At 29.9% G+C, this 24,517-nt stretch overlaps 1 protein-coding gene and 1 long non-coding RNA gene across 2 annotated transcripts in view; one reads left to right on the top strand and one right to left on the bottom strand.

The window, feature by feature from the left end:
• LOC136977812 (fibroblast growth factor receptor 2-like) overlaps positions 1 to 17,095 on the top strand; it is a 57,054-nt gene extending 39,959 nt beyond the window's left edge. Inside the window, exons 9-18 of the mRNA XM_067273389.1 lie at positions 4,026 to 4,240; positions 4,674 to 4,798; positions 11,650 to 11,765; positions 11,836 to 11,946; positions 14,064 to 14,254; positions 14,325 to 14,447; positions 14,513 to 14,583; positions 14,664 to 14,801; positions 15,847 to 15,952; positions 16,022 to 17,095. Of these exons, the coding sequence (XP_067129490.1) occupies positions 4,026 to 4,240; positions 4,674 to 4,798; positions 11,650 to 11,765; positions 11,836 to 11,946; positions 14,064 to 14,254; positions 14,325 to 14,447; positions 14,513 to 14,583; positions 14,664 to 14,801; positions 15,847 to 15,952; positions 16,022 to 16,123 (1,298 nt within the window). The 3' untranslated portion in view covers positions 16,124 to 17,095. The remainder of the gene's footprint in view (positions 1 to 4,025; positions 4,241 to 4,673; positions 4,799 to 11,649; positions 11,766 to 11,835; positions 11,947 to 14,063; positions 14,255 to 14,324; positions 14,448 to 14,512; positions 14,584 to 14,663; positions 14,802 to 15,846; positions 15,953 to 16,021) is intronic.
• Positions 17,096 to 22,465: 5,370 nt separating this feature from the next.
• LOC136977755 (uncharacterized) lies at positions 22,466 to 23,211 on the bottom strand. The gene is made up of 2 exons (XR_010881130.1): positions 23,009 to 23,211; positions 22,466 to 22,948 (listed from the first exon to the last, which is right to left on the bottom strand). It is a non-coding gene; the product is annotated as an uncharacterized lncRNA (long non-coding RNA).
• Between the last annotated feature and the right edge of the window lie 1,306 nt (positions 23,212 to 24,517).

Below are 24,517 nucleotides of genomic sequence, written 5' to 3'. Positions count from 1 at the left end.
GCCTCTAAGGTTCACCCGAAGAGAGAATTGGTGTCCGCGCAGCGACGTGCTCTGATGCTGCTTACGAAGGCCTATCGGACTACTAATAACTACAGCATACAAGTTATTGCACGCAAAATGCCCATCAACATTGACATCACATGAAAACGTAAGATGCAGCAAGCAAAAATGGGCGAAGATATCCAAATTGGCAGTACCATCTTCAAAACAAAGGACCTGGAAAAAGACCACCCCTACTGTGACACCATCTACAGCTATGCAAACACTTCTTGCAACCCTGACCACCAGAGGGCAGCTAGAATCATAATTTATACCGATGGCTCTGGCATTGAAGGTGGAATAGGCTGTGCCTTCGTGGCATGTGATGATAATCAAGAAATCCACCATCAAAAACACAGGCTGCACAATAACTGCAACGTTTTCCAGGCCGAGCTCCTGGCAATCTGCAAGGCCCTGGACTGGGCAGATAACACCTACAACAACTTAGAAATCGGTATCGTCACAGACTCACTCTCGGCCCTCAATCTTATCTATTCTGACAAGCTACATCCACTAGCTGTGAACATAAGGAACAAAATAGACACCTCCCCTAATCATATTCAGATCAGCTGGGTGCGCTCTCACCAGGGAACGAGGGGAAACGAGCAGGCAGATGCCCTTGCAAAAGAAGCAGCCTTAGACAACACCATCACTATTGATTATAACAGGATCAGCAAGGGCACCCTGAAAAGACTCCTTTGGGAGGAGGCCATCAATAATTGGCAGTTACGCTGGAATGAATATAACAATCATATCACTTATCGGTTTATACCCGACATCAATCAATTCCTAAAAATCGACTGGTACACCCCTAATCACTTCACATCGCAATTCTTGAGCAACCATGGAAAGTTTGCGAGTTATCTTGCCCAATTCACAGACCGCACCAACGAGAACTGCCCAATCTGTATGATCAAGGATGACGCAAGCCACTATTTTTACGATTGTCCAATAACCAGCAGTGAAAGGAACGAACTTTGTCTTCTCTTGAGCGAGATAAACATTACTTGGCCATGTGGCCTACACGATATTTGGAAGAACCAGGAAATTTATCATATTTTCAAAAACATAGCAAAGAAAACTGTGTAATGACCAACTGCAAACTTCTCCTGGGAGAAGCTTGCAGGGAGAAGCTAATTGACTTACCTCACGGGCTTTTGGGTACGGGCCAATTGTTCTTCCCCTCCCTTCAATATCTCTGAAGGGGTTTTGATTAACCCTGAGCCTCTCCTTTTCAGGCTGGGATAAGTCTCCCACTTCGGGCATAAGCACTGCCCCCCTGTTCTCTTGTGTACGTCCTCTCTGGGCATCAAGCTGACGCGCGGATACTGTACTTTCATTTTTCTGTGATTTCCCACTCTGTTGCATCTGTACTCGTCCATGTTCAGTACTATTTCAATTGTAAACTATTGTAATTGTATGTTTTCTCCCTGGTTGTGCCTCTGGCAGGTACAGGGAATTGTAAATTATTTTACAGTCAATAAACATGAATGATTGAATGCATAGTTGTTACGAGGGCCGAATTGCGGAATATTGGACAAACTCCATTGTAAGCACTGTGGTCCCTTTTTGAAGGTGATAAGGTAAGTGAAAGCTGCAGAGGAGAGAGTGAGGAGGTAGACTTTTATCGTAACATTGGAATTCTCCAAACGATTTTGGATGATTAGAAGGAGGAATTTTTGTTCGAAGCATGATAGGATACTGGCCCAAATATGAGGGCCTGGCCCCTCGGCACACAATCCTAGGAAGAGCAACATGGATCTATTAAGAACCCGGATCTCTGGATGGCCCCCCTGGAAGTGCGTGATCACCTTATCGATGGGTCCCTCCCACGGGCAGTCCACCTCGTGTAGAGGGCATGGGATCGGCTTAAAGGGACAATGCTCCTGATGAGCTGCTTGAGCCGATTCGATTAGCTGTTCCTCGCATCCATAAGGATGATGGATACATGGCAATCGTAGGGAGGTGGCAATCTGTTCGACCGTGAGATTCCGAATATGTCCTAGAGTCTCGCGGCACATATGGCATTCCATGATGCGGGGTCGACATCGGAAACAAACGAGTTGTCCATTTGAGCACTGATAAACAGGAGCTCCCACGAGCTCGTAGCAGATTGGGCAACTGAGCAAGGAGGCAAGGATCCGTTCCTGTTCTCTCGTAGCCATCAGTCTGAAAAGGAGGAGGAGATTAGATAAGGAAGGATAAAGGTGTAGAGATGGGTAAGAGACAAATATAATCGTAGTATCGTAGTACCCTTGTTGTTTCTGCCGGAAGGCCGTTTATTACAAGGTTACTATTTCTCTAGCTTGCATCGCTAGTTTTGGGCGAGGTAGGCCGACTTGTAGCGGAGGAGACAAGTCTGGTCCTCATAGGAGGGCATGGGTTTGAACCCCTCTCCTGACACCAATTTGTGGGTTCACCGGGAGGTCGGATGGAGTCGGACCTCCTTTTTCTCGGTCAACAGGTCGGTAAAACCTGCCCACTGTCAAGGATGGCTGTCCAGTCTGGAACTAATTGCTTGTCAGGTCGAGTGGAGGAGGAGAGTGACCTCGTTGATAAGACAGAGGCGAGATTCGAATAAATGACACCAGTTAAAGTAACAAACAGAATTTATTACGAGACAATAAAGAACAGTTACACAGGATAACATGGACAGAGATAGTACATACTAAATTAGGAATTTATGAACCCGAGAGAGAGTTTACAAATAAGTGGTCATCATACCTCAACAAGGATTGGTGTCAGAGGACGGAGTCAATTCGGAATCCAGTCGGCAGCGTAGAGGCTTCGAGTCTGAATAGAGGCGGGAGTTACGAACGACCCCTCTGTTCTTGCTCCCCTCCTTTTTATTTCGTCCCCTCGTTAATTTTCTTGCCAATTAGCGAATTTTGTCTTTAGTTCCGTTCTGACTCAGTTTCGAGTTTCGAGGAGAGGGGAAATAGTCATTCCCCTAAGACGGGTCGGCTTTTGGTTTGGAATTTGGTTGTTGATGTCAAAATAAAGACTAATAAAAATTTAAATTTATATTTTGCCGGTAGATTCGGATTTTCATACTATTAAATTTTGGTTGTGAAAAGTCAAGGGGTTGGAGAGAGAAAGTGTGGTAATGTGTCATACCATGCTTAGGGAAGATTTTACTTCTTAGCATTTACTTAATTTTGAGGGTAGAGATGAGTTTTATTTTATAAAATGCATCTCTACCCTCAAAATTAAATCTTTATATATTTTTAATTATATAATTATTTAATAGAAAAAGTTTTTATAACAAAATCTCATAACAGATGGTACCACATACAATTTTATTTATTTATTTTGAATAATAATACAAAAGTTATTTTTAAAATAAAGGTCTCATAACAGCTTGGAAAGTTATGCAACTCATTGCTAGATTTTTTTAATAAATGATTTGAATGACTTCCAAAAAAATCTGTTTATTGCAAGTACTTGAACATTGGTGAAACTTGCAACAAATTTGTACAAGGAGCAGCTACAAAGAATGCATGACAAATTAATGCTAAAACAGCCATCTATGGTAAATCATGAAGGTGTTTTTGTTTTCACAAGATAATGCTCACTCCCACATTTCAGCAATTACAAGAAATAAAATAGTGCAATTAGGATGGGAACTTTTACTTCATCCTTCCTATTCTGCTGACTTATCTCTGTCCGATTACTATATTTTTTTTTATCTTCAGATAATCATATGTTGAAAACAATTTACAAATACACAGCTATAAAAGAGAAAGTAACTCAAGCTAAAAATGCTAAAAATGGTATTTCAGATTTCCCTTCTGTTGGGAAAGTGTAATTGAATATGAATATTTTGATAAATAAAATTATTTTAAACAAAAAAAATAAAACTATTTTTCCATATTTCAAAAATGACATTATTTATTTTGTTACCTGATATTATACATATGATTATGCATGTGTATGTATGGTTATATTTTACTTATAACTCATTGTTTATTTTGTTGTTAATATAGCTGAAAATGAAAAGGATAATGCACATTACAATGGTTTATCTGGAAATATTAGTAACACATCAATATGGATTATTGTATCAGTTGCAATTTCAATTTTCATTAGTGCTGTGGGTATCTACGCAACATATCAATGTCGTTTGGTTCAACAGAAAAAGAAGATCAGTTTAATTCCTTCTCACATGACTATAAAAAAGAAAATAATTTTGGAACATCAAGTAAGATTTATTAAAATTATATGATGTGGAAAATTGATTGTAATCCTTATACTGTTCCATTTTATTTAACTACTAAATCTCTTAATTTTATTAATGATTTTAAATTACACAATTCAAAGTAATATTATTAAGTTAATAGTAATAAAATTACATTTGTGTTATAATAACTGAATTGAGTAATATTTCTATATGTTTTATATAATAAATATGTTTAGTTATATATATACACAACATTTAAAAAACTTCTAGAAACAACTGTCATCATATAGATTTAAACAGATTGATTTTAGACAATTCTTGAAATGACTTTAAAGAAATGTAAATAAATTATTCAATATAAAATTAACTGTGAAATAAAGAAAATCATATTATAAATATTAAAATAACTAGGAAAAAATATGTTATTCATAAATATTAAAATAAACTTTTTCAGGATACAGATTGTTCACTAGCACCTATTGTAAAAATAGATATTCCACGTGATTCTCTATCAGAATTTATCACAATTTCAGAATATGAAGTTCCTTTAGATCCAAATTGGGAATTTCCAAGGAAAAGGTTAGTATAATATTTAAACAATTAATCAAATGAATATAAACTTTTCATGTATAACAATTTCATTTTTAAATTGAATTTAATACTAAACTATTCCATTAATAAAATTAAAAGATTCTATTCAAATGATGAGATCTTTTAATAAGTTTTTGTTCTAAAAAACTTTCCATCATCAAAACTGTTCTGTTTATTCTTCCTTATCTTTTAGCTATATTTGATATGTCTTTGAGTATTATACACTTCACAATAAATTTTCACTCATTCATGAAAATTTATTTTGATGGATAATATCATCCTTATTTTTGTATCTGTTACTCTGGAGACCAAGATGAATATAGACAAAAGGATTAGAAACCACTTGATCTTAATAATTTTCTGTACTCATTTTGCACATATATGTAAGAAATCTTGAATTTATCTTGCAAATACTGTCTGTGAAGTATTCTGTATTCTATTTTTTTTAAAACACAGATTAAACATTTATATTTATACTTTAGAAGCCTACACTTTTTAAAAATTATTCTATAATTATATATATAACAGCTGATTCATTTTGATAGATTTTGCTGCAATACCAGATGAAAATGGATATAATGTCATAACATTATATATATTGATTTTCAAACAAAAATCTTTTTTAAAAATAATTTAAAGAATGAATAAATATTTAGCTAAACAAAAAATTATAATACAAATAATAATTTATCTTTCAAAATTGTAACTTTCAAATACATTTCATGTATAAACATAATTAAATTATGTTAGGCTTTTTCTAGCTGACACATGCACAGTGTTTTGTGTACTTGATTCATATGAACTTGCTAAATAAAGTCAATTGTTAATATATTTTTATCAGTTTGCAAAAAAATTTAATACACAAATTATTTCTCAGCTAAACTGTTTATAGCATAAGTGATTTGAAGAATTAACATATTTTCCATATTATAACAATATAAAATTACCAGTGTAAGTGAAATTGAATCTAAAACAAAATGCAAAGAAATTTGGAAAAATTCTCAATATTCACCAAAATAGAATGAAATACTTTTATTTTGTTGTTTTTTTTTTTTTTGTACAAAGTTCTAGAAAATACCAAATAAGTGAGTTTTCAAGTTTCTTTTAAACTAATTTTACTAAAATATTTAAGAGAAATAGATTTTTTTTTCATTAATTTTAAATGAATATAAATTTAACTGATAAAAACTACAGTTAAATCCAGAAAATGAAGAAGAAGAGTATTGGTTTTTATGAAAATTCGGACATAAAATTTCATCAACTTTTCTTTGTAACTACTCTGAAAAATAAAAAATGCATTTATTTAATATTAAGATAGGATTTTTCTAGAAATAGCTAAATTGTAAATTTGTTTTATATCTTGAAAATATTAACTAAACAATATATGAAACTCTGAGAAAAAATGATAAAATGTGTAAATAATAGTTTTAATCATTTTATTCTCATTGGTGTCTATTGCATTGTATTTTGTGTTTGATATAAACAAGATCGTTTTTATTCACTAATTATCAATTTATAAACAAATAATGTTAATAAATAATCTATTATTAATAATTAAACTTGTCACTAGGTACTGTACATTATATGAAATTCTAATAAAAGATAGCAGTGAAACTAGATATCAAAAAAATTTTAACAAAAATTTATTAAATTCTTTTACAAAAATTATTCTTTAAGTATCAGGAGTTTTACAATACTCTGTAGTTTGAGAAACTTAATCCTAATTTTTTTTCCTTTTAGAAGAGACTTTTTTTATATAATTGAAAGTTTGATGATTGAAAATTTATTTCTATAATAATTTACTGAAGTTTTAAAAATAAATCTATATTAATTTTAGTACATATTTAATAAAAAACATGATAATTCAATAAAAATTATTAAATATTTTAATGTTTTATATTTATTTTATGATTCATCTCTTGTAAATTTGAATAATTAAAATATTAAATTCATAAATGTTTTATATATTTAAAGTTTTAACATCATTAAAGATGAGGAAATTATATATCAAAATATGATGTTGTTTTTTTTTTTTTTTCAATCAATCACCTTTATTTATATTAGGCTTTTGCCTGTTACAAGAAGGTAGGATGGTGTGGTAGATAACATCACATGATCTCTTAAGCACTACAATTACAGTCTATACAATTTTATAATTCATTAATAATATTAACTCAATTACAGAATCAATATATTAAATTGATTAACGATAAAAAATTTTTGAGCATAATTATATAGATTATATATAGTAGTCTTTTTAGCTTTATGAAAAAAAGAATACATAAAGTCTTCACTATTTTTTAAAAACAAAATCTCAATATTATATCTTTTCCACAACTCTTGAGTTCTATTACAAGAACAGGTGCAAAACAGATGAAGTTTAGACATAGCAACCTTACAACTTATACAAAAAAGTTTAGAGAATTGATAGATAGTTTTATTAATCAGAATAATTTCTCTATTTAATCTTAATTGAATGAAAAACTTTTTAACATTGAAGAATAAATCAGAACCAGTATAGTTATTGATGTCTGGATAATTCAAAACAATATTATAACAATTAGAGTTCTTATGAGTTTTAACCTCGTGTATATCTTGCGCCAAGGATATTTCAAAAGCATTCTTAATCAGTTGTGTATTATATATTTCATTTGAGTCTGTATTATATATAAATGGAGTTATTGAGAACCCAAACATATTAAATACAGTAGACACTTGATAAACCCAATTTGGTTTAGACTTATTATTAAGCAACTTATTATATAATAACTCCAACAATAAAAAAGGCAATGATCCATTGTCTCTCAATCGACTTAAAAATTTAACATATCTTCTCACGAAAAAAGGTCCCAATTTGAATCTTTTTAATTCAAGGCGCAACACCGCTCCAGAAATATTAAAGTCCAACGAAAAAACTTTTCGTATAAACTTATTTTGAATAATTTCCAGTTTATTAAAGTACAAGGGACTCCAAATAAGTGCAGCGTATCCACATGAATTTAAAACAATGGAAGAGAATAATCTAAATTGACCTTTTATATTACGAATTTTTAATTTAACAAATAGTTTAACTAAACTGTTGATCAATGTAGAAGCTTTAGTTTTTACTCTCTTAAATTGTTTTCCGAAGGACATGGTATATGTGAACGTGACACCCAGAAATTTCATCTCTGGGACGATTAAAAGCCTTTCATGACAAAGAAAAAAAGACATATATTTTTTTTTGGTAAATTAGTACCATTTCAAAAGATCATTACACAAGGTTTACTTGGGTTAATTTTTAACTCAGAGTCTTCACAGTGTTTTTCCAACGTTTTAATTTTTCGTCGAAGTGCAGCTGCAGTCGGCGCTAATACAACAATATCATCTGCATATGATATGGAATGAACTATCTGATCTGAAAAACAAAAACCGTCATTGCCATTTGTAAAACATGTATTTAGATCATGTAGATAAAAATTAAATAGATAGGGAGACCATGGGTCTCCTTGTAGCAATCCTCGGTTTATTTTTATACTTGGCGATATGGTATTATTTTGTTTTATATTGATATCATAATGCCCAAACAACAAACCAACTGCATTAATCAGATTAACATCTGCTTGACATTTATACATTTTATTTTGTAGTTTAAATATTGGAACAGAATCATATGCCTTTTCTAAATCCAAAAAAAGGGCGAATACTTTATGTCGCTTTCTTAGTAGTTGTAGTTGTATTATTGCCGTAAGTACAAACAATGTTATAAGAGTACCCCCATCTTTGTTAAAGGCATATTGAGTATTGTTTTTATATCCATTTATATCTATCCATTCATTAAATTTTGACGATAACATAGATGTATATAGTTTCCGTAAACCGGGCAATAAAGCAATCGGTCTATAGTTAGCTGGTTGACTTTTATCTCCCTTTTTAAAAATCATATATAAGATTACTTTATTCCAGTTATTAGGTATTGAAGACTGACCATACAAATCATTAAATATTCTGGTCAAATATTCGATCATTGGCTTAGAAAAATTCTTTATTATTGAATTTGTTATATTATCGTAACCTAGGGCTGTTTTTTCTTTCAGTTTATTAATATGAGAACATAAAACTTCCGTATTAAACATATCTCCATTTGATTGACTGTTTTCTCCATCTAGAAGGATCGTGTGTCTTCCATTATAAATTGAATAACCATGCGAAAAATCACTAAAATACTTTTGCCAAACATCGTAAGAGATAAATGAGTTATTAGTACGCTTGGTATTTATACGAAATTTATTTATAGTCTTCCAAAACAGTTTAGAATCCTTTTGTTCAATTAGTAGTTCACTGACTGAAGAACAGTATTTAATCTTTTTGGCCTTAACTATGTTTCTATAAATTCTTTTGTTAAGCAAATATTGTTTTAAATCATGATACGAATTAGACCTTCGAAACTTCTGTAAGCTTCTTTGTTTCTTGATTTTATAGTAATAGCATTTTTTATCATACCAAGATTGTTTAAACCTATTAATTACGTTATTTTTATTATTTTTAAAAAGGAAGGATTGTAGTGAATCCATTAGCTTATTATAGTTGCTACATGGATCATTGGTCATTTCGTGTAGTATTAATTCATCGGAAATAAATAATACTTCTTTCTGGAATTTATGAAAATTAAACTTGGCTCTCACTTGTTTCACAAGATTAGAAGGAATATGAGGTTCTTTGATTAAGCCAATGGTTTCCTTACTCCCTTTTAACACTAAGTTCACCGGAAAATGGTCTGATAAATCCAACTCAAGAATTTCCATAAACAGGCATTGATCCATCATAACTTGAGAGCCTATAATATAGTCAATAGTGGATTTTCCACTATGTGAAATAAAAGTGAATTCAGCCGGATAGTCTCCTATAATTCTACCATTCAGTATAACTAAATCATTTTCCTGAGAAAAGTTTAATAGTGTAGAAGCCTCTTCAGAAATAAACTTATCTTTCGATAGTCTTTTATTATATATACAGTCACTATTACCTTTGTACTTCAAATCCATAGACTCTCCTATACGAATATTAAAGTCACCACCAACAATCCAAAAATTTATAACATTGATCCATGGGTTGATAAGATCTTGTAATTCTTTAAAGCATATTATTTTGTCTATAGACGGAGAAATGTAAACCAGAATTAGTCCAATTCGTGTTTCTCCCCAAACTATTTGTAATGACTGATCAATATCTATTATCAGAAGAATAAAGGACTTGGTAGTATAGTTTGAATGAATCACACCAAATGATTTTCTCACCATCAACAGAAGACCACCAGAAGAGCGTCCGATTCTGCTGGACCTCACAGCCTTGCCAATCACTATTGTGTATTCTTCAACAAACTCTTTCTTATCTTCTTCACTTAACTCTTCTATCCAGGTCTCTGTAAACCCGATGACAGATAATTGCTTTATATATTTTTTAACATCAGGATTTTTAAATTTCTCACGTATTCCCTGTATATTCCAAAAACCAAATTGAACTTTAAAAGTATCCTCAGTACATGCTTCAATATTGGAGCAATAGTTGTTAGCAGTGTCAGTCACGAACTGAGTATTAGTAGTTTTATTAACTTTATAATTTACGTTCTCCATATTCGTACTAATATAGGCTAGAGTCATTCCTGAAGTAGTCGCCTTCGAACTAAGGGGAACAAATGACTCTATCCTAAAAAATCATCCAATTGAATAACTGAATCATTATTAATATCGTATGTGAAGATTTTTTTCTCGTGGATGTAATAATCATCTCTGACAATAATTTTAATTCCTTTTGTTTTTTCTTGTTGGATTATAGGCATTAATTTCCTCCTTCTCAATCTGGATCTTCTACATATATCTGTGGTGAATATTACGTTCTTGTATCTCTCATTATTAAACTTAACTCTCGATTTCCAAAATTTACTTAAAATAAGATTTCTATTATATTCACCATCTACTGATATTTTAATCATTGGGTTAGTACCTTTATCTCTTAACTGTGCAGTTGAAACACTAATTAAATTTTCTATTTCTAAAACATTTTTAATAAAGAGTTCTATTTCATTTATATAATCAGTATTCAAAAAGGGAAAATTTATAATAATAATGTTATTCTTTGTTTTTTCATTAACCAATTTATCCAGTTTAAATTCCAACATACCTTTTAGCTGACTATTATGTTTCACTAATACATCCAATTTTTTCATTTCCTGGGATAGCATCTGCAACTCCTTTTGATATCTCTTATTTTCTTCTTTCATACATTGTAATTCATTTTTAATGTCGTGAATATCACGATTTAGCTGCGAAAAACTGGACCGCATCATTTCGTATATTGATTTTAAGGAATATTGCGAGTGAGATTCTACCTGGGGTTCCTTAAGCGATGATGGTTCAAAATATTCTGAAATTTTTGAAGATTTCAATGGTCCTGAGTTATATCCAACAGATTCTTCTTCTAAGTGTAATAATTCTCCACATAATGTTTCTTCTTCTGAGCATTCGGAATTAAAACCCTTAACGTTCTCTTTACGAGGACGGCCTCGTCCTCTCTTTTGCATATCTAAATGGGCATTTTCCTGAGGTGAACGGGACAAAGGATCTGGATTAGGTTCTATTCCGGCCATTAACAACAGACAGATAATCAATTTTAACACTAAAATACAATCAGTTTTTTCCATTTAGATACTGTATCCTCTCTACAACTTTAAAATATGTATTCAAATATGATGATTTAAAAAATTTACATTGACAACAATTGACACTAACTCTATTTATTTTAAAAAAATTATTACAGTTTAAAATTGCACAAAATAGTTAAAGAATTTAAAATATTTTTAGATTAGTACTTGGAAAGCTATTAGGTCAAGGAGCATTTGGACAAGTGATGTTGGCAGATGCTTATGGATTAAATGACAAAGAAGGGATTACTGTTGTGGCAGTTAAAATGCTGAAAGGTTATTAATTCAATTACTAAATTATAATTTTTAAAATTTTTATTAATGTAATTTTTTGATTTATGAATAGATGGACATACTGATAGAGATGTAGCTGATTTGGTGTCTGAAATGGAAGTTATGAAGACAATTGGAAAACATGTGAATATTATTAATTTACTTGGTTGTTGCACTCAAGATGGTAATTCATTTATTAATTTGAAATAAAATTGATTATCCAAAATTAATTTAAGGTATTACATAAATAAATTTGGGATTGTTAGTTTTTTATTAATATTAATGTTGTAATTTTTTAAATTAAAATATATAATCAATATTACATTTCAAAAGACAAAAATTATATGCAATTAAAGGCACTCAAGTGTTAATTCATAGAATAAAACCTCAACAAACTTTTGTATGTTGTTTTATACTTTTGAAACAATTTGCAATAGAAATGAAGATAATATAAATTGTAAATAATGTTTTTACTGATTTATTTATAATACATTATAAATACAAATTTATAATTATATATTTAAAATTTTTAAGTGTAATAACTTAAAATTTTCAATGTTTTTTTGTAATGTTGTTGTTTTGGTATAAGGAAAAGCAATCAGTATAATGCAGGCAGGACATATATAGAATCATGAATATTCCTTCTAGCATGTTTTTCAGTTTGATTTCAGATGTCATGAAATATGTTCTATAGACAAGTTCATTGCCATCCATAGTAATAGACATCATATAAACTCATAATAGCATCATATGCATGATGCATTGTTTCAAAGTTGGCTATAATTCTCTTTATCAAAAAGAGACTAATATGCACAAAAACTTATAGTATTCCATTACTAATATCCATTTAAATTGGAACTAACATTGTGGCAAAATCAGAGGATAGGAATTCTTTTTGTCATATGAATTGGCTGTCACATTATTAATTTATATTACCAACAAAGCATTTCTCTCCAATCATTCATTATTATTATAACACAGTTGATAACCTGCTCACTGTTTAATTAATCTTTGTACTGTTGCAAAAAAAGTTCTTATTTCAAAATTCTCAATTGCAACCAACTGATTAAGTGAATTGAATTGATTCAGCCTTTGACATAATTGTTAGCTTGTTTTGTTTTGGAGAAATTCAAGAATTTATTATTGCTCTAGCATCAGAGGAATAATAAATTCAGTGATAATAGTTTAAAGAGAGATTTTGTACAGTATTTAATTTTTACATTTTCAAAATTGTATCCTGATTGCTCAGTTCCATATCTGAGTTACTGAAACTCAATATATGATTTCTTAGAAAAGATCAGTCATAATAAAATAAAACTTATGAACAATTATTTTGTTGTGACATTGTCGCAATGCCAGGCTGCAATTTTTAATCATATTTTTAATTTATTTAATTTAAAATATATGTTCTCTATCTCAAATTAGTACTCTCTTGCTCTGTACATCATATTTTTCCTGCTACCAATATAGTCATGCTGATCATCTATCTAACTCCTTTCAGAGGAAAATTTTTTATTTGAAATAACATGACTTCCAGTGCAAACTGGAATTTCATATATAATTAATTGGGCCTCCTGTCCTTAAGCTTTTCATAGCTGGTCTCAACTTTTATCTATTTAACTCCATTCTTGAGATTAAGGAAGGACGGACAGACAGACAGTGAAAATTTTTAGGTCTACAATTTGAAAAATTGTAGCCCAATAAACTTTTTTTGTATGTTCTATATTTTAGTGAAACAAATGGAATGGCTAACCAGTTCTTTTTAAGTAAATCCTACAGAACATTTAAGATGTAAGAAAATATAGAGCAGTCAACAAAAACTCCTTCCAGAATTTTCCAAAAACTAGAGATTGTATTTCTTGAATAGCGGATACCATTGCTAATTACTAACTAACATTGTAACCAGTACAGTTGGTAGTGACATGTTTTCAATAAGAAATTATTGTTCTGTATCTAATATATCTTTTAAATTTAGGTAGTATAAAAAGAAAACTGTTTAAATTTTGCTTTAGCTATTTGCATATTTTTAAATAAATTGGATATATTTTTTCTAAGAAAAAATATATCCAATTTATTTAAAAATGTATGTGGATGGATGAAGCAAAATTTAGGTTTATCCTTTAACTTTTGATGAGAAGTATTTAGAATTTAAAAATAATATAATTTGCATTTTCATAAATATTCACTTTATAAATGTAAAATATATTTGAAATTATTTATTTTATTTTGGATAATCAATAATCTGTTTATTAAAATAATTAAAAAGATCTTTAAAAGAACTTTTTTTAAATATATATTTAGGTCCTTTGTATGTCATAGTTGAATATGCTCCTAATGGAAATCTAAGAGATTTCTTAAGAAACAACAGACCAAATTCTGGTTATGAAAGAGCTATAGGTGATACTGGCATTACACAGTTTGTGACATATAAATGCCTTGTATCATATGCATTTCAAGTAGCTCGTGGAATGGAATATTTATCATCAAAAAAGGTAAATATTTTTTATTTTTTGTTTCTATTTAAAGCTACAAACCTTGTATAAAATAAAATTTTCTTTTAAGTGTATTCATAGAGATCTAGCTGCACGCAATGTTCTTGTAACAGAAAATTATGTTATGAAAATTGCAGATTTTGGTTTTGCACGTGATGTTCAAAATATTGATTATTATAAAAAAACAACTGGAGTAAGTATTATTATTATTTCAAGAAATAAATTTTATGAACAAAATTAATTAATTTACATTTTTAGGGGAGATTACCAGTGAAATGGATGGCTCCAGAAGCATTGTTTGATCGCATTTATACAACTAAGAGTGATGTGTTAGTGAATTTTCTGTTTAATTAAAATAATTTCTATAATTATTTCATGCATATATTCATAAATATTCATTTTACTGCAGATGGTCATATGGTGTTCTGTTGTGGGAAATAATGACTTTGGGTGGAACTCCTTATCCATCTGTTCCTGTTGAAAATTTGTTCAAGCTTTTAAAGGAAGGTCACAGAATGTATAAACCTGCACACTGTTCTTTGGAAATGTAAGATTGTTAACTTACTTGTTTTTCTAGATAAATGTTAGTTTCAAATATTTCAACAATCAAAATGATTAAAGCATAATCAAAATTAACTAGCTTTTAAAATTCTTTAAATATAAAACATTGATTAGTGAAAACTAATATATTGATATCACTTATAGAAAGGCTGAGATTTAAACATATTGTCATGTTTATATTCTGTAATCAAATTTGTTCTAAAAAAGTTCAAATCTAATAAATAAAATAAAGAACTTGTTTATTTGTTTCACCATTCTATCTGTGTTGTGAGGCCTTTGCAGAAGCATTGTTTGAATTGGCATTATTGTCAAGTTTCATCATTATTTCTCTGTGTTTCAGGAAATTTTTTTTTTTTTATGAACCTATTCCATTGGATTTCATAGAATAATTTGCAAAAGCTCAAAAATTTCTTTCAAATGGCCATAAAAGTTCATTTTAGCAAATGAATCATTTTATTTTATTACTTTGATGTAATGTCTAATGATGCATGAATATTTTTAAGTACGTAAATAAAATCTTAATATTATTCTCCTCTACTTTAAATATTCTTTAAAATATAATTATTGTTTCGCAAATAAATATAGTATTTTAAATTGTTTTGTTGTCAGTTATTTTACCAAGAATTACTTTCTTTGTAATTTGAGAGAAATATTTTAACAATGAATATTTCTGTATTAATAAAATATGACAGGACAAGTATATACAAAAATATGTAAATAAAACAAAAAAATATATTTTATTAAGAGAAGATCAAAGGAAAAGCAATATTTCTGCAACAGAAGCAATTATTCAATGTATATAGTTACTAATTACCATATGTACTAGACCAATGTTTAACAAAATCACATTGTTTTTGAACCTGTTTGATGTTTTCTTAAGCTAATCTGAGCATCACTGGGTATACTAGGTAGATAACTACAACTGAGTTTATTTGCATTAGTTGAAATTTCTAATAAGCAATGACAAATGTACATATTTTATTTGTACATCAATTTTACTGTAAAATGTAATTATTACTTTTTATTTTTAGTTATTTAATTATGCGTCAGTGTTGGGATAATTCTCCCCAAAAACGTCCAACATTTACAGAATTAGTTGAGGATTTAGATCGTATTTTGACTCTGAGTTCTGATCAGGTTTGTAATTTAAAGTTTTTTAAATATTATTTTTATGTTTAATGTATTCAATTTAAATTTATTTTATAGGAATATTTGGATTTAAATATACCAATTTTGGATACGCCAACATCATCTATATCTTCCAATGAAGATGTATTTGAAAATGAAGAAACTAAAATGAATGCATAACTTTCTAAAACAGGTTTTTTTTGTAGAGAGTATTATGCAATTTCTTTTAACTAGTCATTGTCAATAGAGATTATACCAAAGAAATGGCATTTGATTTCTCCTACATATCTTCCTAATTGTCGACCAAAGTACTATAAAAACGAGTGTCTCAAGTTGAAATTTTTAATTTTGTATATTATTTGTATATATTTTAAAATTATAATTCTTTTGTCTAAAGAACAATCTGTATTTTAATGGTACATATCTTTCTTTGTTATTATGTAATTGCTTTTCTATTTATTTTTTAATGTGCAAAGTTTGCTAATCACACAAAGTGCCAAATTTCTTGTAGTTCACAGGAAATTACATTTTTTTATATCAAAAATAATACAAGGAATTTTATGAAGCAAAATTTAACATGAGGTACAAATTTAACATTTTGTTAAAATCAGTATTATAATGTATTTTACATTCTACATATTCTTTTACAACTATTTAAATTATTTAAAGATTAATAAATATGTAAAGTTTTCTTAAACAGCAAGTATATAGTTCCAGAAATCTCATATTTAATGTTTATATAAATATACATCATTTAATCAAATTTGTGTTATCATAATTATATGATTTTAATATTTGTAAGCATAATTATGCTAACTTTTTACCATTTATACTCAAGAATATTACCAAAAGTCAAGGTTAGTTATATTTTAGTACAGAATATATTAAACTTAAGATATTTTATAGTATTCAAGGAAAAAAAATTTTTGTTTTAACTAAATTATTACATTTTTTACTTAAATGTTTATTTTTACAATATAATTTTAAATATCTAACAAATAAGGTGAATGAGTTTTATTAAAATGTTATACTGTATTTGCCAATAACTAAAAAAAATTAGACTAGAGATTCTAATACAGCTAATTGCTGTTACAGATTGGCCTCTTACATATTGTACTTTTGATGTTGCATTAAAAGTTTTATATTGATAAATTTATTTGTTGTTGAAATTTGTTTAGTGCATATCAGGATAAATGTAAATACTGTACATTTTTAATTAATTCATATTTGTTTTTAACAAATGTGATATACAATCTGGTCTTATTCGGATCTGAAGTTGTGCAGTTTATATTTCATCCCAGTTTGGGGGTTTTCCCTTTGTACAGTAAAATATGTAGATTAAAATTTAAAAAGATATTTTATTGTGCATGGTTTGATACATTCTCATGCAGAATATTTGCCGACGAAAAGATTTACATGGTAATAAGCAGCACATTCAGACTTTTGCATTGTAATGTGTAAACAGTGAGTGTTTAGAGTTAAATTTTGCATGTGGTGGTCTGTGCCAAGTTTTAATTTGACCCAGTGGAGAAAAAGAATCACCAAAGACTAGCAATTTCTTTGGAAATGAAAATTGCAATTTTAGATTGCTTAGTATAAGGAGAAGGGTCTAAGGCGATTGGTAGAAATTTTAATTTGAGCAAATCTATTATAAGAGCAATTAGAGTGAAGTCGAAATAAGAAAATCTGTCATTTCTGGTACAAAACTAAGTGCAAAAATTACAATCGTATTTAGGAGTTGTTTTATTAGAAAAAACTGAATGAGTGGTTTTGGATTGAAGAACTAACTCAAAAGAAAGACGACCAAGCGGTCAATGTTGCAGCCTACCGCTCTGGGGATCCATGGTCGAAAATTCCCCAGGAATTTTTCAGGGGGTGATCCACCTGATATATCAGGTTCTGTCCCTCACCACGTCCGTCCCATTGTGGGCCTGGCCAAACCTATAATGGGTGTGCTAAAAGGAGACCACCTTATTGCCCACGGGGTGGAAATATAGAACTTTCTTTAAACTTTTCTTTAACTTTAAGTGGCTATTTAAGTAAAAAGCTTTTCTATTTTATGAATATATGAAATAATCAGAGCCATCAACTTCACAGGCTGGTATAGAATTTTCGGCTAGCAAGGGATGACTATCCGGGTACATGAAATTGGGAGAGAAGGTTTTGACGCCTTTAGCCATGACGATTTAGACGAATTGCTTGTGGATGGTGTCTTAAGTGACAATGAAATTATTGGTATAACTAGATATTGTCGAAAATCCAGAAAACAGAAGTGATGTCCAACTGCAGAATTAATTCGAGAAGGTCTTCAACTTTGCAATAAATGGAAAATCATTTTCTTATTAATGACCCAAATTGAGCTGCAATTTGACAGAATATCAGACCAGACCTATAAATTTCTACTGCCATCCGTCTGTCTTTCCTTGATCTTGAGAATGACGTTAGATAGATGAAAGACGAGACCACATACGGAAACCTTAGGGGCAGGAGGCCCGATATATGAACTTCTTATGCAAACTGTATGTCACGTTATTTCAACTCAAATTTTCCCCTTGAAAGCAGTTAGATGATGGGCACGACTCTATTGTTAAAGGAAAGGTATGATGTACTGTACAAAGGCAAAATACTATTAATTTGAGGTGGAGAGCGTGTATTTTAAATTAAATAAATTAAAAATTGTAGCTCTGCATTGTGACAATGTCACAGTAAATAATTTCTCGTTACTGTTTACATTATCATAAAAGAAAGCCACACAACGAGAATAAAGTTCTTGAAATTCCTTCGCCTTTACCGTGCAGATTGATGCGGAGATTCTTCTAGTAATGAAAGTGATTTGGTACCAGTTCGCAAACGGTGTAGACCAGGGGTTGCCAACAAGTCGATCGCTCGCGATGTCTTGACTTAATGTGTTATATTTGTAACCGAACGCGACAGTATGCATGCAGTTATGACTCGACTCATAAGCTGTGCACCTCGTACTGGAACACAGTGTACAAACATAGTATGTATTTCCCACCTCCCCCTCCCTACTTAGACTATGCCTATGACAAGTCGATTGCGTCACATTTTAAAAATAAAAGAAGTAGATCTTATGTACACGAAAGTTGGCCACCCCTGGTGTAGATCATTATCAGATAGCGATAATAATTCCAATAAAAAAATGTTAAAAAAAAATTATTTTTTTTGAATAAAACCAAATGAACAAAGTTCGAAAACGAATTTTTTAAAGTATTCATATCAATTTCTTTCAGATTCTCGAAAGAATTTCTTAAGGATTCCTACTTCTTAAATTTCCATAAACTTTTTTTATGCTGTTTTAGTTGAAGTTTAACTCATTTCTTCGGTTTTATGCGGTTTTAGAAAATTACAAAACGTATGTCTAGTTTTTCAACGAGAGTTAAGTCTTTTTTATGTGATTTTCTGGACCTTTCTACCGCATAGAGAGATCCAACTGCATCTAGTTTTCTGAATCAAATAGCATTGCTCATTATATGACATCATCTGCTATCTACTGCTGTTATTTAATTGTTCAAAAGTAATACCGCAAATTTTTGAAATTTTCATTCTTTTGGAAAAATTAGTTTTAGGTATTAGATACTTTGTTTCATTTTATAAATTCATATTTTTCAAAAGTTTTTGAAGATATCAAATTATTCAATATACTTTTAAATGAAACGTGAAAGTTATTCTGTTTTCATATTAATTTTATTGCAAAAATTCATATTGGTAAAGTTTAATACTTGGTTGATATGCCAAGTTTTACCTGAATATCTATTGAAGAAGTTAGATCAAGGAGAAACTAATCATGCAAAAAGCAGGACTGAACCAATGGGAGAACCAATATTTCATTTATTTACTACAGGTGTATCATTACTGTGATTTTATTATGTAATATTTTTGCATAACGAAGTGATTCTAATGAATAACTCTAATCATTTCCATGCCTATTTGAGACATCTGCATGCCAAGTTTCGCAGCGATACAAACTCCTTGGTACGCTAATCTTTATGGTAATGAGTGCATTACACAATACGCATATAATTGAATTAAAATGTACTGTAAATATTGGAGTCGAATAACCGTTTAAAAATTTAATTTGAAATTAGAAACTATAAAAGGCACCAGAATTAAAAGAGGAAACTTTGCAAAAGTACTTTTTGTATTAAATCATTAAACACTTTTTAAAAATTATCATTACACATTTACAATCGAAACTATTCAATTTCTATATTTTATATATCAAATTAGCTTTTTCTATAAGTCATTTACTCTTCCGCCATTATCGGGGATGAGTGTTTGTCATTTCCTATGGCACAGGAAATGAATAATTTCAGTTTTGTCGAATACAGTACAGTAGGTGTTAGCTGTTTTATTTCATTTCCAACATTAATTCTATAATAATGTTACTTGTCGAAATTTTATCATTTAAATTACAGGTTGAGGTCAAGATGATAATTTTAAATTAAAAGACATAATTAAAATTTCTGTAAAAATAACACATTTACGGAATTGTTTTAATTGCATACGAATATAAATATGCTGTAATATTCAATATATCGTTGGTATATAATTAAAAAATGTTATATGCATTTATATACCTAACAAAGATCTTTACTTATATATTAATTAAATATGATAAATTATCATAATTTTTTTTATAATTTATTTTTTAATTTGTTGATTTGATTTTAAATAAAGTTAAGCATTTATTTATATTCATATATAAATAAATTTATATATGAATTTTTAATAATTTATGCTTTATAAATGTATAAATAAATTTATAAAGCATAAATTTATATTCATATATAAATTTATTTAGAACATACGTTTAGATACGTACAATTTATATTATATTATATACTGTTTACTACAAATTTATCCTTACCTTAGTAATTAGACTGCGAGAAATAGTATGATTCTAAACGCAGCTGTATCTGATATGAATTCACTAACACAATCTATGAAATCGGACTAAAGGAAGTGAATTTTGTCGTTTTTTCCTCCTTTTAAAACAACGGAAATGCTTATATCCAATTTCAGAATGGGAAAGAATTAATTTGAAGTGAAACTCGTTTTTTAGAAAAAATATTAATCAATAAATGTAAACGAATAAATAAAATATAGCAGCAAACATTTATAATAAATATGATTTTTAGTTATAAAATAGGAAAATTAATTTTTTTTAATGATACCTATAAGTGGAAATGTATATACTCTGGGTAAAGTTATTGATATTTTACACGTTCCCACTACCACTGCCATAACCCATTTACTGATTGTATTGTTTTATTATATGAAATATGCTACCATAATCTCTTGCTTAGATGATCTCAGTATGTTCGGAACTTCTTCCAATTTTCGAAAGTAATTAAAACAATTTTTATATATATGTACAAGAGGCATTAATATTTAATAAGTCGCAGAATAAAATAATTGATAATCGGGTATAATTATTAATTCACACACTGCACACAACTGATAATGACGATATGAATCGGATGGACCCGATCCAAGATTATATTGTGAGGCTGGGACCTCACGCGATGATGGTCTGTCTTACATTAATATTAATAAAACGAGAGCTGTCCAAAGGAGGAACTGGGAAGTTCCCCCGGGCTCGGGGAAAGGGGCCCGAAATGGTTCCTGCCCCTGTAAAATTAAAGATTTTATTATATAAACGACTAAAGGGGCCCATTCTACCTCGTGCCACTTACAAGCTCTATAAGAAGAAAATTCTGTCAAATTTCGGATGTACAGTACATTATTCAGGGCCAAGGCTGGCGCTAGAGTTTGTGCCGCTCGGGACAAGACGCATTTGACGCCACTTATCTCCGTACGTACATAAAAGGAAAAAAATTTTCCCGCTTCTACTAGGTATATAAATTTTTGAATGCTTTAAATAAAATTTAAATTTAAAATAGTTTAATGTCACATTACTACGATAGTTTCACTGTTCGTCAGAGAAAACTCACGAAAATTTGCCGCTCTGCGCATGTCGAGTTTGCCCGCGCGGTACCCCTGTTCATAACAGAACTAATGAAAACATGATAATTACAGCTTAATTAAAGATGTATCTTAGTTATTGCTGTTTTTTGGGTCACAAAAACGTAATTATCAGACTAAATTGCGCTAGGCACCAGTAAAAATAAATAAATACGGTAAAGTTTTAATAAAAGAGAGTGGTGTTATTGATGATATTTGTTCAATTTCGAATACAACACATCTCGAAATAAAATGACATCAATTGCAAATATAGCCCTATTTTTATTTAAATAATCAATGTGCAGCTATGACATATTAAAAGTATTTACTTCATTTTGATCTTACGTATATTTTCCCCCATTGAGTAACAATAGTAAGGCTAATCGTGTAAATTTTATGAATGAACACACAAATATCTAAAACTTTCGAAGATTTAAAATTAGAATTTTGTAATTTTAATTATACCTTATATATCAAACTTTTAAGAATACAATTTTATATTTAATTTGAAGGCCAACTTGAATTTAGTTTCCGTTCTTTGCAATGGAATAATTTAAGATTTTCAAAAATTAAAACTGCAACTTCTTGATTGCTTGTTTACGACTATATTTTCAGTCGAACAATTACATAAAAGATCCTTTAGCATCTTGAAAGGACATGTCAATGCAGATGCGCAAATTTTAATAAAATCAAGAATTTCATTGAATATAATCATAAAAAGACAAATGAACGAAGTAATTATTGTTTTTATGCATAGCCAAATATTAAGGGAAATGGCTTTAAAAATTAAAATTATAGTTTTGAGAATCATTAATGGGATAGATAGGATCCATCGACATACGTTATAAAGAAAAGTAAATAAATTTTTGTAGAGAGATGATGCAAATCCTTCATCTTGTTTACACACATTATCTGCTCTCAATGATGTCGGTACTCTCTTCTGAGCGATGGTGTAACTTTTTTCATTATCTTCATCTGGACACGACCAAAATCCCATTGCATATATGTGCTCTTTATCTTCTGAAGGATAAAATAAGTGTAAAATTAAAATAATAAAAAGGAGGAAATTAAAATACTTACTTTGATTAACTGTATTATATTTTTCATTTAAAAGTTTGGAGCTTCCAATCTTAAACGATGGAAAATAAGATCTTGCATTTACGAAACACGAAATAAACAAGATTATTTTAAAGATTTGCATATTTATTAATAGAATATAATGTTTATTTACTCGATGATTAGGTCCAGATTATTGTTGAAAATTTAATTATTGCGTAGAAACAATTGGCAGTGGCGGATTTAGAAATATGGCGCCTGTAGGCCCACAATATGCAAACGTCCCCCAAACTAATAGTGCGACTTTTGCATTAAATGATTCTATTTTAGGCTATAGTTTTAATTATGAAGTAATTGTATTGGTACAGATTTTTAAATAGTGAAATGTTAAAAGCACTGTTATTGAAAACCCATCATTAGTACTATATTCTGTTCGTGCAAAATATCAGTTTAGTAGTAGTAAAATATGAATACCCCTATATATGTCTTATTTTGTCCTTACGTAAGCTTTTAATTTGCATTAATCCTTTCTACATAAAATTATTTTCTCATTATTTTATTATTATTTTGAATTCTTAAGTTCCTATTAGGCCCGCATTTTTATGAGCGGAAAGACAGCTTAATAATCATAGTTTTATTGATATTGATCATGAAACTGAAATTCTAATTATTAGTATATTTTATAGCACTCCAAGCATTTACTTTGAAGACTTACAAGCAAAAATCTTACTGTAAAAGTTTCTATCCCCACAAAAATGATTTTAATTCTGTAAGGGTGCAACTATGATAATTATCTTGATGATAAAATGGTGCCACAAAACCGCATAAATTTAAAGTAAATCGCGGTGTCTCACTGTGGACCAGTCTCATCTACATTCCGTAAGCAGAAAAAGAGACAAATTACTTATGCTCATCGCTTGACTTCACGATTCGTTAAAAAAATCGTCCATCTTGGTTTTTATGCCGCTTTTCTGCCTATTGAATACAACAAACGCTTGATATTAGCAATGTCATTTGTCAACCAGTGGCCAAGTGGATAAAACAACTGAACACTGGTAGTTGGTCGTGAGTTAGCGCCTCGCCAACGTGGAGTTTTCCGGTTTTCTTCACGTCAATAACGCCTAAATATGGACCAGTTTCCCATAAAAGACCTACTGAGAGACTCTCTCTTTGACAGATCGCCCGTGTGTCGCATTTCCTTAATCGAATAAATAAAAAGCAATGTCATGTACTGTACAACCCGTTCGTTTATGTTGAAACTCGTCAGGAAAGTCTTTACGACTTGGAAAGATTCGATGGCCTCATTACATTGACGTGGACCCAAGTGTAGTCAGGGCCGAATTTAGACTTGATAAGGCCCTAAGCGATTTGAGATATGGGGCCCTTTATAAGTCTAGATACTATATGTCAGTGCCAAATATGATTTTCGGATACTTAGAGGGTTAAACTGAAATACAGTTAAGAAGTATATAGATAGTGAAATAATAAATCTTTAACTTAAAATTGGGTGAAGAGTATGGGACGTTCCGGACG

This window comes from Centruroides vittatus, unplaced genomic scaffold (genome assembly GCF_030686945.1).
Source record: "Centruroides vittatus isolate TY-2023 unplaced genomic scaffold, ASM3068694v2 contig_474, whole genome shotgun sequence".
In the NCBI taxonomy this organism is placed as follows: domain Eukaryota; kingdom Metazoa; phylum Arthropoda; class Arachnida; order Scorpiones; family Buthidae; genus Centruroides; species Centruroides vittatus.
This window is presented reverse-complemented; position numbering and strand designations above follow the sequence as displayed.